The sequence below is a fragment of the Mastomys coucha genome, unplaced genomic scaffold, assembly GCF_008632895.1.
Source record: "Mastomys coucha isolate ucsf_1 unplaced genomic scaffold, UCSF_Mcou_1 pScaffold9, whole genome shotgun sequence".
Taxonomy (NCBI): Eukaryota; Metazoa; Chordata; class Mammalia; order Rodentia; family Muridae; genus Mastomys; species Mastomys coucha.
Window position 1 is genome coordinate 84374462 of NW_022196915.1, and position 17186 is coordinate 84391647.

The 17186-nt window shown below is 40.1% G+C and overlaps 1 protein-coding gene across 1 annotated transcript in view; it reads right to left on the minus strand.

Annotated features, from left to right (window-relative positions):
• Nucleotides 1-11814: 11814 nt before the first annotated feature.
• Mzt1 (mitotic spindle organizing protein 1) overlaps nt 11815-17186 on the minus strand; it is a 7494-nt gene continuing 2122 nt past the window's right edge. Inside the window, exons 2-3 of the mRNA XM_031361366.1 lie at nt 16487-16632; nt 11815-12260 (exon numbers count right to left, since the gene is read on the minus strand). Of these exons, the coding sequence (XP_031217226.1) occupies nt 12240-12260; nt 16487-16632 (167 nt within the window). The 3' untranslated portion in view covers nt 11815-12239. The remainder of the gene's footprint in view (nt 12261-16486; nt 16633-17186) is intronic.

The following is a 17186-nucleotide window of genomic DNA, read 5'->3' on the forward strand; positions in this document are numbered from 1 at the left end:
GTTACAAGTGATGGAAGAGCTCAGAACTCCCCAGCTAGGGAAAACCAATTCTCCAATGAAGGCTGTGCTGCGTAGTGTCATGTCAACCTGACGCAAGCCGAAGTCATCTGGGAAGAGGGAACCTCAATTAAGAAAACGCCTCTAGGGCTGGTGAGATGGCTCAAGTGGTTAAGAGCACTGACTGCTCTTCCGAAGGTCCTAAGTTCAATTCCCAGCAACCACATGATGGCTCCCAACCATCTGTACAGCTTCAGTGTACTTGTATACATAAAATAAATAAATAAGTCTTAAAAAGAAAGAAAGAAAATGCCTCTAAGATCAGGCTACAGGCGAGCCTAGTGACATCAGTGATTGATGGAAGGGCTGGGCCTATTATGAGTTGTGCCATCTTCGGGTTCTTTAAGAAAACTGGCTGAGTAAGCCAATAGGGAATAAGCCAGTAAGCAGCACTGCTCCACGGCCTCTGTACGACCTAGTGCATCAGGGCTCCAGCCCTGTTTGTTATAGTCCTGACTTCCTTTCATGGTGAACAGTGCTGTGGAGGTGTAAGTCAAACAAACCCTTTACTCCCAACTTGCTTTTTGGTCTTGCTTCATCATGGCAATAGAAACCCTAAGACAAGATGGTACCAGCAGCGGGGTGTGGCTGTGACATACCTGACCATGTTTCTTTTAAGACAATTGTGGAAGAATGTTGGCACTTGGGGCTAGAAAAACCACTGAGGGTTAAGAGAGGAGTGAGTTGTTCTGTAGGACCTTGGAAGATCATAATGTTGAAGGCAAGGCAGACGATGGAACCTGGCTTGGGAAGTTATTTTATTTTATTTTTTTAAAGATTTATTTATTTATTTATTTATTTATTATATGTAAGTACACTGTAGCTGTCTTCAGATGCACCAGAAGAGGGCGTCAGATCTCATGATCCGGTGGTTGTGAGCCACCATCTGGTTGCTGGGATTTGAACTCAGGACCTTCAGAAGAGCAGTCAGTGCTCTTAACCGCTGAGCCATCTCTCCAACCCGGGAAGTTATTTTTTAATTATGATTCTGTTGTTCTGGTTAGCCATGGCTGAAGAATTAGCCATGATTAACGCAAGCCCAGCACCATTTGCTTTCCTGGGAGAACTGATGCTGGTTAACTGGAGCTGAGAAGTTAGTGGTAAGAAGAGACCAGCATCATTAAGGTGAAATCTGGGACATGTTTCTTGAGAGTCAGGACATAGAGGCTGTGTTCCAGAAGTGGCCAGTGTTGTTCCTTGTCCTGGCAGCAGAACTTGGTTATTTTGAAGGCATGAAGGGACTATGGCCAGCAGCTAAGTCTGGCATTGTGAGAGGCCAGGTGAAGGTACAGCTGCAGAGTTGAAGCCTAGAACTGAAGGGAAATCGAGGCTTGGCACCATGAAGAGAACCTGGAAGAAGCTATTGGTGAAAGGGCAGCCCAGTTGCTGCAGAAGACACCAGTACCATGAGATTCCAGTACCATGAGATGGCCACTAAGAAAGGCAGGAGTGGTGGAGTCTGCCAGAATGTAGAAGACAAACTGTGTGCTGCAGAGCGTAGAGCTGGAAAAGTGACCCAAGCCCTTTGAAGGAGCCCAGAAGATCATGAGCATCTCCCAGAAACCGAACACTGCATTATTTACACTTTTGGTTTTGCTTTAATATGATGATGACTGTGTCCTGGTTCTTCCCTCTTAAAATAAATTAACTTAATTTTGATTTTTATGGGAGCCCACAGTTGAGAGACTTTGAACGTTTAAAAGAGATTGTTTTTGTTTTCAAGACACTGGATATTTAAGACACTGGAGCTGAACTTTTAATGTGTTTCAATTTGTGAAGACTGTGGGACTTTTGAAGTTATTTATATTTTTAATGTGAGATCTTGAAGGATTAATGAGAAATGAAAGGTTGTGGTTTAACGTTGATGTGTTTGTGTGCCAAGTTCACAAGGGATTGATTGTGCTTGATAGTTTTATGTTAACTTGACACAAGCTAGAATCATCTGAGAGAAGGGACCCTCGATTAAAAAAATGTTTTCATAAGACTGGGCTGTAGGCAAGCCTGTAGGAGATTTTCTTAATTAGTGATTGATTGGCACAGTCCATTATAGGTGGTGCCAACCTTAGGATGGTGGTCCTGGGTTCCCTAAGAAAGTAGGCTGAGAGCTGTGGCACGCGCAGGTGATTGACTGGTGTCCTGGCTGAGGGCAGCGCTTGGTTCTTTCGGCTGGCAGGTGCCGGTGCCCGTTCGGGCAGAGACGGAGGCGGCGCCGGAGGCCACAAGGCTCAGCGAGTGCTACTTTGGTCAAGGCCATGGCTCCTCGGCTTCAGCTGGAGAAGGCGGCCTGGCGCTGGGCGGAGACGGTGCGGCCCGAGGAAGTGTCGCAGGAGCACATTGAGACCGCCTACCGCATCTGGCTGGAGCAACTGCAGAGGAAACCCGAATTGCTTGGTTGGCATTGGCGAGCACATTTGGTTAGGAGAGATAGATGAGAATAGTTTTCATAGCATTGATGATCCCAATTGTGAGAGGAGAAAAAAGAATTCGTTTGTGGGCCTGACTAACCTGGGAGCCACCTGTTACGTCAACACCTTTCTCCGGGTGTGGGTTCCTCAACTTGGAGCTTCGGCAGGCGCTGTGCTTATGCCAAGCACCTGTAGTGATTACCCAAAGGGAGATGGTATCCGTGGAGGAAAAGATTATGACATCAACAAGTCCAAACAGCCAGTCTAGCAAAATGAACAGCATTGTGTATCAGAAACAGTTCCAGTCAGCCCCTGCCACAGTGAGAATGGCACAGCCGTTTCCTGCACAGTTTGCACCCCAGGCAAAGCAGAGAGCAAAGGTTCTTCAGTCCACGCAGCGGTTCTTCTCTGAACAGCAACAGAGCAAACAGATAGGAGGCAAAGCCCAGAGAGTGGACAGTGACACAAGTAAACCTGAAACGCTGAGTGACCCTCCTGGTACCTGTCAGGAAAAAGTAGAAGAAAAGCCACCCCCTGCACCCACCATAACCACCAAACCTGTTAGAACTGGACCAATCAAACCTCAGGCGATCAAAACCAAAGAAACAAAATCATAAAGGCTGTGGTTTTTGGGGGTGGGGGAGCTGGATAGGGAAAGTGAAGTCAAATAATGCCAGCAGCCACAGGGGTAAAGTGATCTGTGACATTATCCTGTGAGACACAAGGGGCATAGAGCATTTTACACTGACAGAGCTGCTACACCAATTACAATGAGGCTCCACGGGCATGCACCTCCTGTGTAACATTTGCATCTTCAGTTGGTTTTATATACAAGTGCATAAATAGTCTATCAGTGCAAGCAGTTTAGTCCTAAGGAGCATGAAACACCACAAGCAGGAGGAGAGTGATACCACAGAGTAGCTCAGCTGGACACTGGGTGGTCCCATGAATACATCAGCTGTGGTTCTTTCGCTCCCTCGTGTTCTTTGGATGTGCCTATGGCATTTCTAGGCTTGGAAGTAAAATGATGCTAACTGGTGCTGGATAGAGGAGCCTTATCTTTTATTATGGCAGCTTGCTATTTTTGTAATGTGGTGATTTGGCTAAACACAATGAAGTACAGTAGTAACTGATCTTCCCTTCCTCCTGGATGAGTGAGCAGGTGATTAAATATTGATGTCAGCATCCGTGAGTATATTCAGATGAGCAACATAGAGCTTCTGCTTCTGTTTAAAATGATGCTGGGTTTGATTGTGGTCCAGAGCTTTGAAGCACTGTTGGCATCTCCTTCCTTGGAGGTCTTACCATTTAAACGTACCAGATTTGATAACGTGTTGGTAAGGTGGGGTCTAGCTTGTCTCCACTAGGTCATCTTCATATGAATCCAGTGGTTATACGGCTTTGTTTTAGGGATACTTCACTTTTTAATAACGGTTTTTTTTGCTGACATTCATGGAGAAAATGAATCCTTCGAACTGTACCGCTAGTGAAAGGAAAGCCTATCTAAGAGTGTGTTTCTTTACAGAGCAGTGTCACACCAGCCTTTGGGCCCTCTGCTGGAAAAGTAGAATCAAGTCTCAAATAATGCCTTTTAAATTGTGTCCTCTAGTATTATAGATGTAGGACAGTACTGTATCATACCTCTGTGAATGTAAAATAGCTTGTCCCTGCTTTATGATACGTAGTAGTGACTGTGCTTTAGCAGAGCTGTTTTTAAATGATATGGCTCAGAATGTTTTCTTTCCAGATGATGATTGAGAAGCTAATTTAAAAAAATGGTGCCAGGTCCCAGAAGAGTAACAGAGCTGTGCTGTTTTCTGGGGTTTTGTTTTTTCCTTTTTTTTTTTTTTTTAAATAGAGTGTGCTGTATGTCTCTACAATTTTGTTCAAATGACAGCAGAACCTGGAAAAGCTGTTGCTGCTATTGATGCATAACATACTGCTATTATTGGTCTTTTTATATAAATATATATATATATATATACATATATATAATTTGAATTTTTGGAAACTTTAGCTGTGCTGTCAACTTTGGAAAAAAGTATCCCAGTTTACTGTGTTGAGTTGGCATTGTACAGAAATTAACAGCCATATTGGTCTAGAAATGTTGAATTTAATTTTTTTTCCATTTTACAGGGGTAACACACTGTATTAAATATGTAAGGTCTTATCTACGTGGGTTTGATTACAAAAACTAATAAAGTATTCTCTAAATAAAAAAAAAAAAAGAAAGAAAGAAAGCAGGCTGAGCAAGCCATGGGAGCAAGCCAGTAAGCAGCACCCCTCATGGCTTCTGTATTACCTCCTGCCTCCAGGTTCCTTCCCCGTTTGCACTTCAGTCCTGACTTTCTTCCATGATGAACAGTGCTGTGGAAGTGTGAGCCGAATAAACCCTTTCCTCCCTAACTTGCTTTTTGGTCATGGTGTTTTATTGCAGCAGTAGAAACCCTAAAACAGAAGCTGATAGAAAACTTGGCCGCTGCTGTCATGAAAGACATTATCCTTAATGGTCCGCTCAGAAAACACACTTGCCCGGTGCAGTGGTGGGTGACTGTTTCATGGCTGTTTGCTACACACACATTAAAATGACTCCCCCAAAACAGACTCTACAGGTTGTGCTCCTCAAAGAGGACCAGCGACGACGGTCAACGGTCCAACTCATAAGCTGAGTGTGATGTTTTTAAACAAGATATTCCAAAGAAAAGAACTTGTGTATGTATTTATTCTATGATGTATCGAGTCTTAGTTTATCTGTAAAGTTGTATTATTAATATTTCACAGGATATAAAAACCATACTATTAAGACTATTAAAGAATGGATGTTGGCGTTCACCCTGGTGTCTAACATATAGCAAGTGTGAAAGTGTTGCTTATTTCCTGCTGAACATATAGAGTGTGAATTATGGACTGTCCAGAAATAGAAAGAAGATGGAAGAAAGGCGTTCACTCCACATACACACACACCCTGGGCATTTACCATGTGGTAGTCACTCAATAACTGTCTTGCCCTCTTGAAGCTTATAACTTCTTAATGGAAAATGCAAAGGATAAAATTATCTTGTGTCACCATATAAACCTTTTAGGAGGTACACCTTCAAAGTTTTCCACGTCTATGTGATTAGGAAACATCAACATAAAGAAGCAAAAACCTAAAATAAAAACAGCAACATCAGCTAACAGTGTACTTGTCCAGATCAGATTGAAAACATATTATGAATAACAGCAGCAGGAACACTTCATAGGAACATCATTGCCTCATTTAGTATTGCTAACCATACATTGGATATTATTAAACATTAATATATATTATGCATATGATATGTGCTACAACTTTAAGGATCAAAAACAAAAATTTCCTTGAGGGCAGGTCACCTTTAAGGGACAACGACTGATTTCTCAAAAGTCAGTGTTCTCACTGATCTAAATATGATTGGAACAGTCTCTTGTATGCGAGGCTGGTCTTGAACTATGTGGTCAAAGATAACCCTGAACTTCTGGTCCTCTTGCCTCCACCATCTAAATACTGGCATTACAGATGTACTCCACCATGCCCAGCTCAATTTTCTTTAGTTGATGAAAGGTATATACAAACACATTTGCTTTATTATAGCTTACATATATGCTTCAGATCTTATAAATGTATAATTTTTCTGAGTGACAATAGTTATAAAAATCATCCCAGTTCTGGTGATGGGACTTGATAATTTAACCACTCTAGTAAATTAGATGCATTAGAATAATAGAAGACCACTCCAGCTGATTTCTTGGAAGCATTATGGTAATAACACTTTGTTCCCACCTGCCTTATTTCCTGTACAGGGGATCTGTCTAGAATCTACTTACCAGGCTAGCCTGTGAGGAATGAAGAGTGGTGCAAGAGCTGCATGAAGTGGGCTAAACAGAAAGCGACAGGATTGCATCTCAAGTGGGAAGGTAAGAACAGCTATCTAGTTTGTATGAAGACAAGAATAGTGCTCTATGTGGTTTGTATTATTCACAGACCATGAGCCAGGATGACTATAGACTGGATGGCTCAGGGGAATGCTGGATCCAGCTGGATTTAGTTCAATGGGTTCGGATGCCTTTTCCCTAGTGAGAAGTGTCTGATGGGAAACATTTAAACCGTTGGCTGTGAGCTGTATATGTAAACCAGGAAAGCTTGACACAAAAACTGTGAGTGGGAGGAGACAGGACTTGAGAAATTCCAGATGAGACAGCACCGTCTGCCACATCCTCTCCCACCCTGGGCTACCCAGGTATCCAGGTTAACTGCTAAAAAACCCCACATATTCTCAAAGCTTTCCAAACTGATCAAAGTGACAGGTGACGAGTCATATCATCACATGTACTCAAGTCATGCTAATGGTTGTTGCCTTGCCAGGCTAAGTCCGCAGAAGCTTTTCCTAAGGGGCGGCCCTGAAGGCCTAGTGCAAAAAGTTTAGTGGAAAAGAACCTGTCCTGAGCCATCTGGGGGACATTAAAGCACTTTTGTGTGTGAGCCAGTCTCTCCTTTTGTACCTCTTCTTGTTTTCTTAACTTTGTCTTGATTGGCAAAACTCTTCCCATTTCTATTAGGTAAAGCAGATGAAAGCAGAGATGATGTTTACCCAAGTGCTTAAATGAAACTTGATAGTGCGCTCTCCCTGGCCACCCTTCCTCTCGCACAACATCCTATCACTAGACTTCCAAGGAAGCTTTCATTTAGCAGCTGTTTGCTCCTTTTACATGATGGCTCTCCGTGTTCAACAAGAACAAAGATCACTGATATTCCCGTTGGGTCCATCAGAGGCAACTGAGAACAATGGGCTCTTTTTATGTGGAAAAGAGACTTAAAATTTATTCATAATCTTTATTTTTTCTCAACACATTCTCATTCCCAAAGGCCCCTTTCTCTAATTAGCTATGCGAGCCTCGACACTAAAATTTAGCTCCATATTAATCTCCCATTTTTATTAGTACAGTGTCTTGGTCTTCACTGTACAAACACAGCATATACATTATGCTTATATTTAAATACTTTTTGTGTGTTTGTGAAAGATTCTATAAAACTGGAGCTCCGGAAAACAGGTCTGACTGCATGGAAGAAAATGTGCACAGGCTATGCCACTAAATCACTAGGCCACTCCTAAAACCAATTTGCTACACTAGCTCCATTCACACAAAACCTAGAATTTCCCATTTAGTTGCTATAATGTGCAAGGTGGCACACTATGGATTTAACAGAGACTTATCATCTCAAATTAAGTGTTGTAACACTGTGAGCTGTATATTACCTTCATCCTACAGTCTTGGAAAGAATACCCGTAATTTCAATTTTTGTGGCTCTAAAACCAGACCAGCGTAAATGAGATCATCCTTGAGACTTACAAAAAGATACTCGGGGCACCCAAGATGGCAAGGGAATGTGGCACTTAAAATGTAAAACAATTTCATAACGCAATTAACTTCTGCGCCATCCTCTTTTCATCCTTCTGATAACACTGAGGCACAACTTGGTTCTGTACTGTTCATGTTTGTGTGTGTGTGTGAGCACATGTATCTGGGTAGCCTTGCCTGTACACTCAGATTTGGAGCCAGACGACATCAGATCTTAGAGCTGTGGTCTCCCCCTGGGGAATGGAGGGCTGGCCAGGCTGGCAGAGAGCTCCTAGTCCCAGCCCTGCTCACCTCCATCCCTGACAGTGAGATTACAAGAGTAGTAATCCCAACCTGGCTCTTTCATGAGTGCTAGGGATCTGAACTTTCAAAATGTCCTAAGGGCTCTTCACGAACAAGTTAGTGGCCACTGCTACCCTTGTTTTTCCTGGAGATAAATCAGATATTTTGATTAACAAATGCAGATCAGAACCAAGGAAATCTGAAATTATGTCCCATTGCAGTCAGATAGCTGTTTCTTGCTGAATGGTATGACAATGAAGCGGATGCCATTTTAGAACAGAATGATTGGGTATTTAGATTAAGTCAGATGTTTTCTTGTATTTACATCACTTGGATATCCCAAAGAATCATGTTCAACAAATTAATGACTGTGACAATAAAAAAAAAAAGGTCATTTGCTGATAGGAGAATAGAAAAGCACACCTCTAAAATATTTAACAGGTCAAAGTTTTCAAGTATTATTCTGTGTATATGAGTACACCATTGCTCTCTTCAGACACACCAGAAGAAGGCATCAGATCCCATTACAGATGGTTGTAAGCCACCATGTGGTTGCTGGAAATTGAATTCAGGACTTCTGGAAGAGCAGTTGGTGCTCTCAACCACTAAGCAATCTCTCTAGTATTACTTCTTGAAAGTATAATTATTAGAAAAACCTCCATAAAGGCTTATAGTATAAACCTTCATAGTATATCTGATTTATTGTTTTCAGTAGTCATGCACAATAATGCAAACTGCATTTCCACTCTGCCACTCACAAGCTACCTCAATGTTCTGCTCTATTCTCATGGGCACTGTCATTTAACACACTGAGCCTGCCATTTGAGGCTGTGAGCTGCCTCTTCTTGATCAACACTTTAAATCCTCTAATAATATAGATTCAACAGTGCATTTTAGTTTTGTTTTGTTGTTATCAAGATCAATTCATCACCTGTTTTTGAGGTCAGGCAGTACTGGTATAAAACCTAGGGCCTGACCAAGGAAAATACCCGATGCCTCTTTTCTTTTTAAATTTTGAGACACAGCCTTGCTAAATTGCTTAATGGGGCTGAAACTTGCCTTCCTCCTCCTTCAGTCTCCCAAGTGGCAGGACACAGGCTTGCACTCCTGGGTGCAGCTTTTCTTTGTTAACCTAACTAGAAGGCAGAAGCAGGGATGTTCTGAGATGCTAAAGGAAAGCACTAGGCTCATTAGAGGCGCCTCTGAGATCAGCACTCATCTGGGTGACCCCCTTCCACACCTCACATACGCCCAGGCACCTGACCCCAAGCTGCTTTCACTGTCCCAACTCTCCTCTCCAGCCACAGGAGCGCTGGTTGTGAAGGGACAGCACCTAGGTCTACGACGGGCTCTCCAGCCAGCTTATCTGGGTTCCCATCTTGACTCCTCCTGTCAGGAAGCTGCCTAATTTTTAAATCACTAAAACCCCTACATTTTACATTATCTTTCACAATATAAAGTGGTTAATGAGACAAGGAATTGAGTTCTTAATTAAATGTTTGAAACATATTTGGTTCAGTTATTGGGAAATGTTCACATATTTGAACATGCAAATAAATTTTATGACTCTACATAAAGATACAGAAAAAACCATAATACTACATTTATTTGAATTGTCAATTTAGTTTTAAAGCCAAATCAATGCTAATATAATTATCTCCTCTCACTATAAGGAAAAAAGAATTCCACCAGCACTCAAGGGCTAAGATATATTTATATAATGCATATGATAGCCATCTTAACATTTTCATACACAGTAAATTCCTTCACATTTAGACTATCTTCAAAAACAGAACTGAACCCACAGAAGTATACAGAGTATCAGAAGGACACACCAATAACACAAATGCCTTTATTTTTGTCATTGGCAACAAATTTGTATCACTGGCTTCTTAAATATTACTTACGTACACATTAAAAATGTGACACAATGAGAAAATCCTCTATAAACATAATCCTTCCACTATTATATTTTCCTAGTTTGTTTCACGCATAACTTAATCTACAAAACGATAAATAAAACTACCAACTCTGTGGTCTAGAAGTACATGTAAACTGTAAAATTTGAGAAAGTACTTTCTGATTTTAAAAATAATATACAATATATGCATATCACTAATCAAATGATTCTTACAAGTTCTCACTGTCTCCCAACTTGGAAGAGATACCTGAAGCAGACCTTTCAATTTACTTAGTAAAGATGTCAGACATTTAACAAGTCAAAACAGCCACAAGGCCAGATGCTGCCTGTTGAGCTCAGGTCTCACCATGTGGCCTATGTAGCCTAAGCTGGCCTGCGATTCAGAATTCTTCTGCCTCAGTCTTCTGATAGCAGGGACTACTCATCAACAGATGAGATTAGCTTAAGAGCATAGAGGAAATAGCTACTTAATTACTAAATGTTTTTAAAACTACCTTTGCTTGTCTGACATAAAAAAAGTTTGGCATGGAATCAAACTTAAAATTTAAGAATCAAAAAATTCACATTAAATATATATTAAGCTTGTAAAAATATTCCACTGAGACTTTGTAACAGGAACAGAACCAATTCTATCATAACTTTTTTGAATTTATCTTTGACCATCATTTTGATGAGGTAAAGCTTTAATGGTAAAAATAATGACCAGAAAAATTTTCTGCAAATAATACTTAAAATCACTGGTACACCCATAGGAGGAACAACAATATGAACTAACTAGTACCCCCAGAGTTCCCAGGGACTAAACCACCAACCAAATAGTACACATGGTGGGACCCATGGCTCCAGCCACGTAGCAAAGGATGACCTTGTTATCAATGGGAAAAGAGGCCCTTAGTCCTGTGAAAGCTCAATGCCCCAGTGTAGGGGAATGCAAGGGCAGGGAGGCAGGAGTGGGTGAGTGGATAGGGGCACACCCTCATAGAAGCAGGGGGAGAGGGGATGGGATAGGAGGCTTCCAGAGGGGAAACCAGGAAAGGGAATAACATCTGAAATGTAAATAAAGAAAATATCTAATAAAAAAAAATCACTGGTACATATTTCATTAGGTTTTGTTGAACAACTGAAAATCCTACTTCTTCAGAAAATGTGAATTAATCTATTGAAATATACCACCTATGTAGTGACTTGACAGATACTCATGATTCACTAGTAAGCTTATTGTTTTTATGCAATAAAATTAAAAAGGAATTTTGCGTGTTTGCTGTTTTCACTTTATACATTATTTTGTAGACCTTTATTTGGATATAAAATTTATAAAGAAAAGCATTTTCAGTGGCTCTAATTAGATTTAAATAGTTCAAATTAGAAATAATGCTAAGTCAAGCCCTGGCATTCCTTTTTAAAATCCAAGTTTCTAAAAGTTCTAAGTTTTATGCAATATAAGAATTATCTTCTGCCAGGCAGTGGTGGCACACACCTTTAATCCCAGCACTTGGGAGGCAGAAGCAGGCGGATTTCTGAGTTCGAGGCCAGCCTGATCTAGAGTGAGTTCCAGGACAGCCAGGGCTATACAGAGAAACCCTGTCTTGAAAAACCAAAATAAAATAAAATAAAATGAAAAAATAAAAAGATTATCTTCTTTATACTTTTAACTGCCAATAAACTATGTAAAAAAACTAAATATTCTGTTAAGGAGATGATCAAAAATGTTTTTGATCCTATTTTTACAAACAAGATATGAAATGCAGAAAAGAAAAATTCACAAACGGCAGCTCAATGGAGCACATAGCCAGTTTATATACTTAAACCATTCAAAATTAAGGTTGATAAGGGAAATGTCGACAAGTCACAACTACTCCGTATCCCATCTGATGTGAACCACTCATTTCAGCAGGCCCAGCAGCTGTGCGTGTCTGCTACCTGCTGTTTAGAAACTCACAGCTAGCAGAGCTGTAAGGAACACATAAAGCGCGGCAGCAGTATGGAATGATGCCATTAGCAACAAGACGGATGTAAACACACGTGCGGGTTCTCTCTCAAGCCACATCCACTGACTCACTCAGCCGTGCTTTTATAATTCTTTTTAAAAGAAAACATTTTCTATGCAGCATGCAGCATTGTCATTTTCTATCTTGACTACGATGGAATCTTCAAATTTTCTTGCCAAGCTTGACATCTCATCAGGAATTCTCTGGAACTCAGCTTGTGTTTTCAGCAGCCTACAAGAGATCAAGATCCATTATTTAAGAAACCATGGTTAAGACAACCAAGGAGGTAAATCTATCAATGCTACACCATATTTAACAAACAGCTAGCTATTCCACAACACAACTCATTTAGTTTTACTGGAAAAATACAATGATTTTTATTCTTTGTTGTATTATCAAGGTATTTTAAATTTACTGCCAGATTACAAATAGAAAGTCATTTATATAATAGAGATCATGTAAAATGTACTACTTCTTTAAGACTTAACACATAACTTGTTTCCTAAGGTCTTCATTAGTTTGTTTTATTGTAGTGCAAAGACAGAATTAATAATGAGAAAGATTTATTAAGCTGCAAATAAAAGATACCAGCAATAGAGAAACAGTGAACTTATTTGTAATTTTCCTTTTTATTTCTTTTTTATTTTTGCTAAATGGTATATATTGTATTTATTTACTTAAAAATAAAAATTTTATTGTAATGAACTCAGAAATAGAGACATCACAATTGTACTCCCAGTCCCAAACTCCATATATTTCACTGATACAGTGAGAACATCTTTTCTGAAGTCATGGAACTTCATTTAGTGCTTTCTACTTCACTGCCAAGTACATTTTTATTTACTTAAGTAGGCATTAGACACACAGAGGGAGGGGACATAGCATGACAGTTAAAACCAGAAAAACAATGAGCTCTGTACTTTCATGACTTGTACCCTTTGCTGGTATTACCCAGGATCACCCTTTCTGGGTCTCCTTTCTAAGTGGTATGCAGTATCCCTTACAGCTGTCTATACATGTAAGTATTACAGACGAGGAATTGCATGAGTGAGAATGTGCAGTGTGTTTTTCTTCCAAGATCGGGTGACCTCACCTCCCAGGTTTCTCTGATTCACCAAAGCATGATGATACGTATTCTAGGACTTAAAGAATTAAAAGATCTATCTGCCGTAAGCCCAGCACTTGTGAGGCTAAGCCAGAAGAGCTAGAGCTAACCTTGAACTCCATGAGGAAGAAATCCTGCATCCAAAAAACAGGAACATAACAAAACAAAGACTTAATATGAAAATAATCAATTTAATCTTAACATACATGCTGGATTTTTAATGTACTTCTATTTCTATTTCCTAGTTAAATAAATTTTTTAGCTATTTCAAGAAAATACAACGAAATACTGGAAAAATTATAAATAATACAAATCAGAAGCCTAAACTTTTCCTTTACAGACAACAGAACTGACCTTGTTTTCCTTAGAACCATTAGCTCACAACCAGTCTGAATTAGCTTTCTTCTCCTCCAGACTTACCACACACAAGAGTAAGGATATAGTGTGAAAATTGTGGCCAGGTGTCATGGTTTGATATGTCAGGGAGTGGCACTATTTGGAGGCGTGGCCTTGTTGGAGTAGGTGTGTTACCGTGGGCATGGGCTTTAAGACCCTCTTCCTAGCTGCCTGGAAGTCAGTCTTCCACTAGCAGCCTTCAGATGAAGATGTAGAACACTCAGCTCTGCCTGCACTGCGCCTGCCTTGATGCTGCCATGTTCCCACCTTAACGATAATGGACTGAACCTCTGAACCTGTAAGCCAGCCCCAAATATATGTTGTCCTTACTTATCTTGGTCATAGTGTCTGTTCACATATCTGTTCACAACAGTAAAACCCTAACTAAGATCTGATGGCACTCTGGAGGCAGAGAAAAGGCTGATCTCCATCTGTTCAACTGAGGCCAGGTATGGATACAAATTTAAAAAAAGAAAGACATTTAAAAAGCTGGCTCACACATTCTTTGTCAGATGTGTAAATTAAACCTCCAGTCTACCACTTAGCTATCAGTAGCTGGAATACATTACAATCAGCTTCAGTTTCCTAAGCAGCACATTACTGTTACTGTATGAGTGGAGGAAGCACAGGCTGAGCCTGTCTCTCTAGTACAGGGCAGTACTCATTAAACTGCCACCTACTTACTTCACAGTTCTTTTTCATCCTGCTGTGAAAGCTATAAAACTGAGTTTTTAAAAAGATGACAAAGAAGGCAAGTGAATTTTTAAAAAGGCTGGGAAAAACCCCATGAAATGCATTCGCTCTTAGGGAACTCAGAAGTGCAATTTTTTTTTTTTTTTTTGTTTTTTGAGACAGGGTTTCTCTATGTAGCTCTGGCTGTCCTGGAACTCACTCTGTAGACCAGGCTGGCCTCGAACTCAGAAATCTACCTGCCTCTGCCTCCCAAGTGCTGGGATTAAAGGCGTGTGCCACCACTGCCCGGCAATTTTAAGAAGAGGTTCCAAACATGCTCCTTTATGAGAAATGGCTGAAATTAAGGCTCCCTGTAATGATCACTGACAAACCTAAAGCAAAGGCAAACCATGTGTTGCTGGTGAAATATAAACAAGACAACTATTTTGGGAAAGCTTAGCACTTCAATGATCATTAAGTTGATAACACACAACCGACAGCCCAGCCATTTTATGCTTAGGAACAACAACTGTACATATATAGGCATGAAGAGATAGGAACTAACAATGCTAAAGGCTCACAGTAGCACAACTCCGATTCTACTCAGCACAGAAAGGGTAAATTGTTGTATATTTGTGCAAAGAAATTCACTTGCATGAAAGAAATACATTTCAGTGGCATTCAACACAAACTAACACCAGAGACATAACAGGAAAGGAAAAAAACCCAGTGAAAATAATGCAAGATTCCATTTAAATGAAGCACAAACTTTTCTAAAGTTAAAGTAGTTTTAGACTTCTAGTTCAGTTACTGAGACTGATGAATACTTTAGAACTCAGAATGCTGAAGGGGAAAGCAAGAGGGCTGAGAAGAGTGACTATGGAGAAGAGTGACTGTGGAGGAAAGAGAGAATTCTTAAGTGCTGGTAGTGACAATCATGGTTCTGTAATTCTCTGTGTGTGCACACGTGTCTGCAGTCGGCACCAGGTGTCTTCCACAGTCACCTTCCACCTTAGCTCTACCAGGTCTTAAATGAAGAGTTTATTGATTAGTCTACACTCACTGGCCAGCAGGCCCCAGGAACCATCCCTAGCCCCCACCCCAGCTCTAGGAAACACATTCCTGAACCCAGACTCCTACTGGATGCTGGGGAACAAAGTCATGTTTGCATCTCAAAGACTTCACTAAGCCATCTTCCCTGCCCTGCTTATACCTTTAAATCAATATTTACTCCGTAAGTATATTTTGTCTACCTTTTTGTATTAGGTTTAAAAATCAGAGATTAAAAAGAAGATAAAAAACCTTTGGGTTGTTTGGAAAACAACAATGTGAAAAGCAAGCAACTTATATATTTCTATAAAAGTAACATTTTCTCAGAAGAAAAGGGAAGCCATTTTGCTATTGGACAAGTTTAACTGTAATCACTTCAAATTTCAATATTCACAATTAATGAGATATCTGATCACCACACAGGCTTCTCTCCAGTTGTCTTCACATGGTGTTCTGTTAAATCTGTATTCATATTTCCCTTATATAATTATGACACCAAATGCTAGATTAGAAGCCACCCTAATTCGGCATGCGTTCATTATAATCTGTGACAAATACATAGATTCTATTTTCAAATATGGTTAGATTCATTGGTACCAGGGATTAGAACTTGAACTTAGGGCTCGTGAGATGGCTCAGCGGTTAAGAGCACTGACTGCTCTTCCTGAGGTCCTGAGTCCCAGCAACCACATGATGGTTCACAACCATCTGTAATGAGATCTGGCGCCCTCTTCTGGTTCGTTTGAAGACAGCTACAGTGTACTTACATATAACAATAAATAAATCTTTAAAAAAAAAAAAGAACTTGAACTTAACATTTGGCAGGAGGCACAATTCTAGGCAACACAGAAAAATTCTAAAAATAGTGAGAAATTCCTAAGAAAAGACATCATGGCTTATCAATAACTTGTGTGGTCTGAACACTTAGCTTCTGGTCTTGAGACTTTCTCCTGATGGCATTAGAAGTCAGCATAACCTGGTTTAGGTAAGATTCCTCACATAACTTGTTAGTTACTTCTAGATGTAGTTTTGGGTTTTTTGGGATTTTTTTTTGTTTGTTTGTTTTTGGTTTTTCAAGACAGGGTTTCTCTTTGTAGCCCTGGCTGTCCTGGAACTCACTCTGTAGACTAGGCCTGCCTCTGCCTCCCAAGTGCTGGGATTAAAGGCGTGGGCCACCATTGCCGGGCTTAAATGTAGTATTTTTATTTATAACAAACTACCATGCGAATCTAACCTTTAGTGCTTCAGTACCCTTTCGAAGCTCCTTAATAACAGATGATAAGGCTTCTGGGTTGATTCCTTGTTCACAAAGCCGCACACAAATAGACAGTGTTTCCATATCTAAACCGGTATTCAAAATTCTTGAAATCTCAAGCAGAACTGAAAAAGATAAAGATACAATTTTTAAAAACACCTAAAAATAAAAATGAATGTGGCACTTTTTTTTAAGGGACTGAACAGCTTTTCTTTAGGCATATTTGTGTGTATACATATGCATGCAATAACAACTACTAAAAACCTAGAGACCATGAGTTTGGAGGACAGCAGGGAGGGTACATGCCTATGGGAGGGTATGGAAGCAAGACAGGAAGAGAGAAATATAGCAAACAAATTATAATCTGAACAGTTAAAACAATAAGTTAAAGAATTTGTGGAAAACACTTTGACATGAAATCTGTAACTTGAAATTCAAGTCTTTTCATTAATCCTATAAAAAAAATCTTTTACTAGATTATTTTTTCACATAATATATCCTGATTCCTGTTTCCCCTCCCTCTATTCCTTCTAGTTCCTCCCCTCCTCTCTGTATCTCACTCTCTCTCTCCATTAGCATTAGAAAACAAACAGGCTTCAAATAAGAAGGAAAAGAGCTCAGGAAAGGAACAAGGAGTCAGAGACCTACTCTAGATTGGATATTCAGAAATCTCACTTAA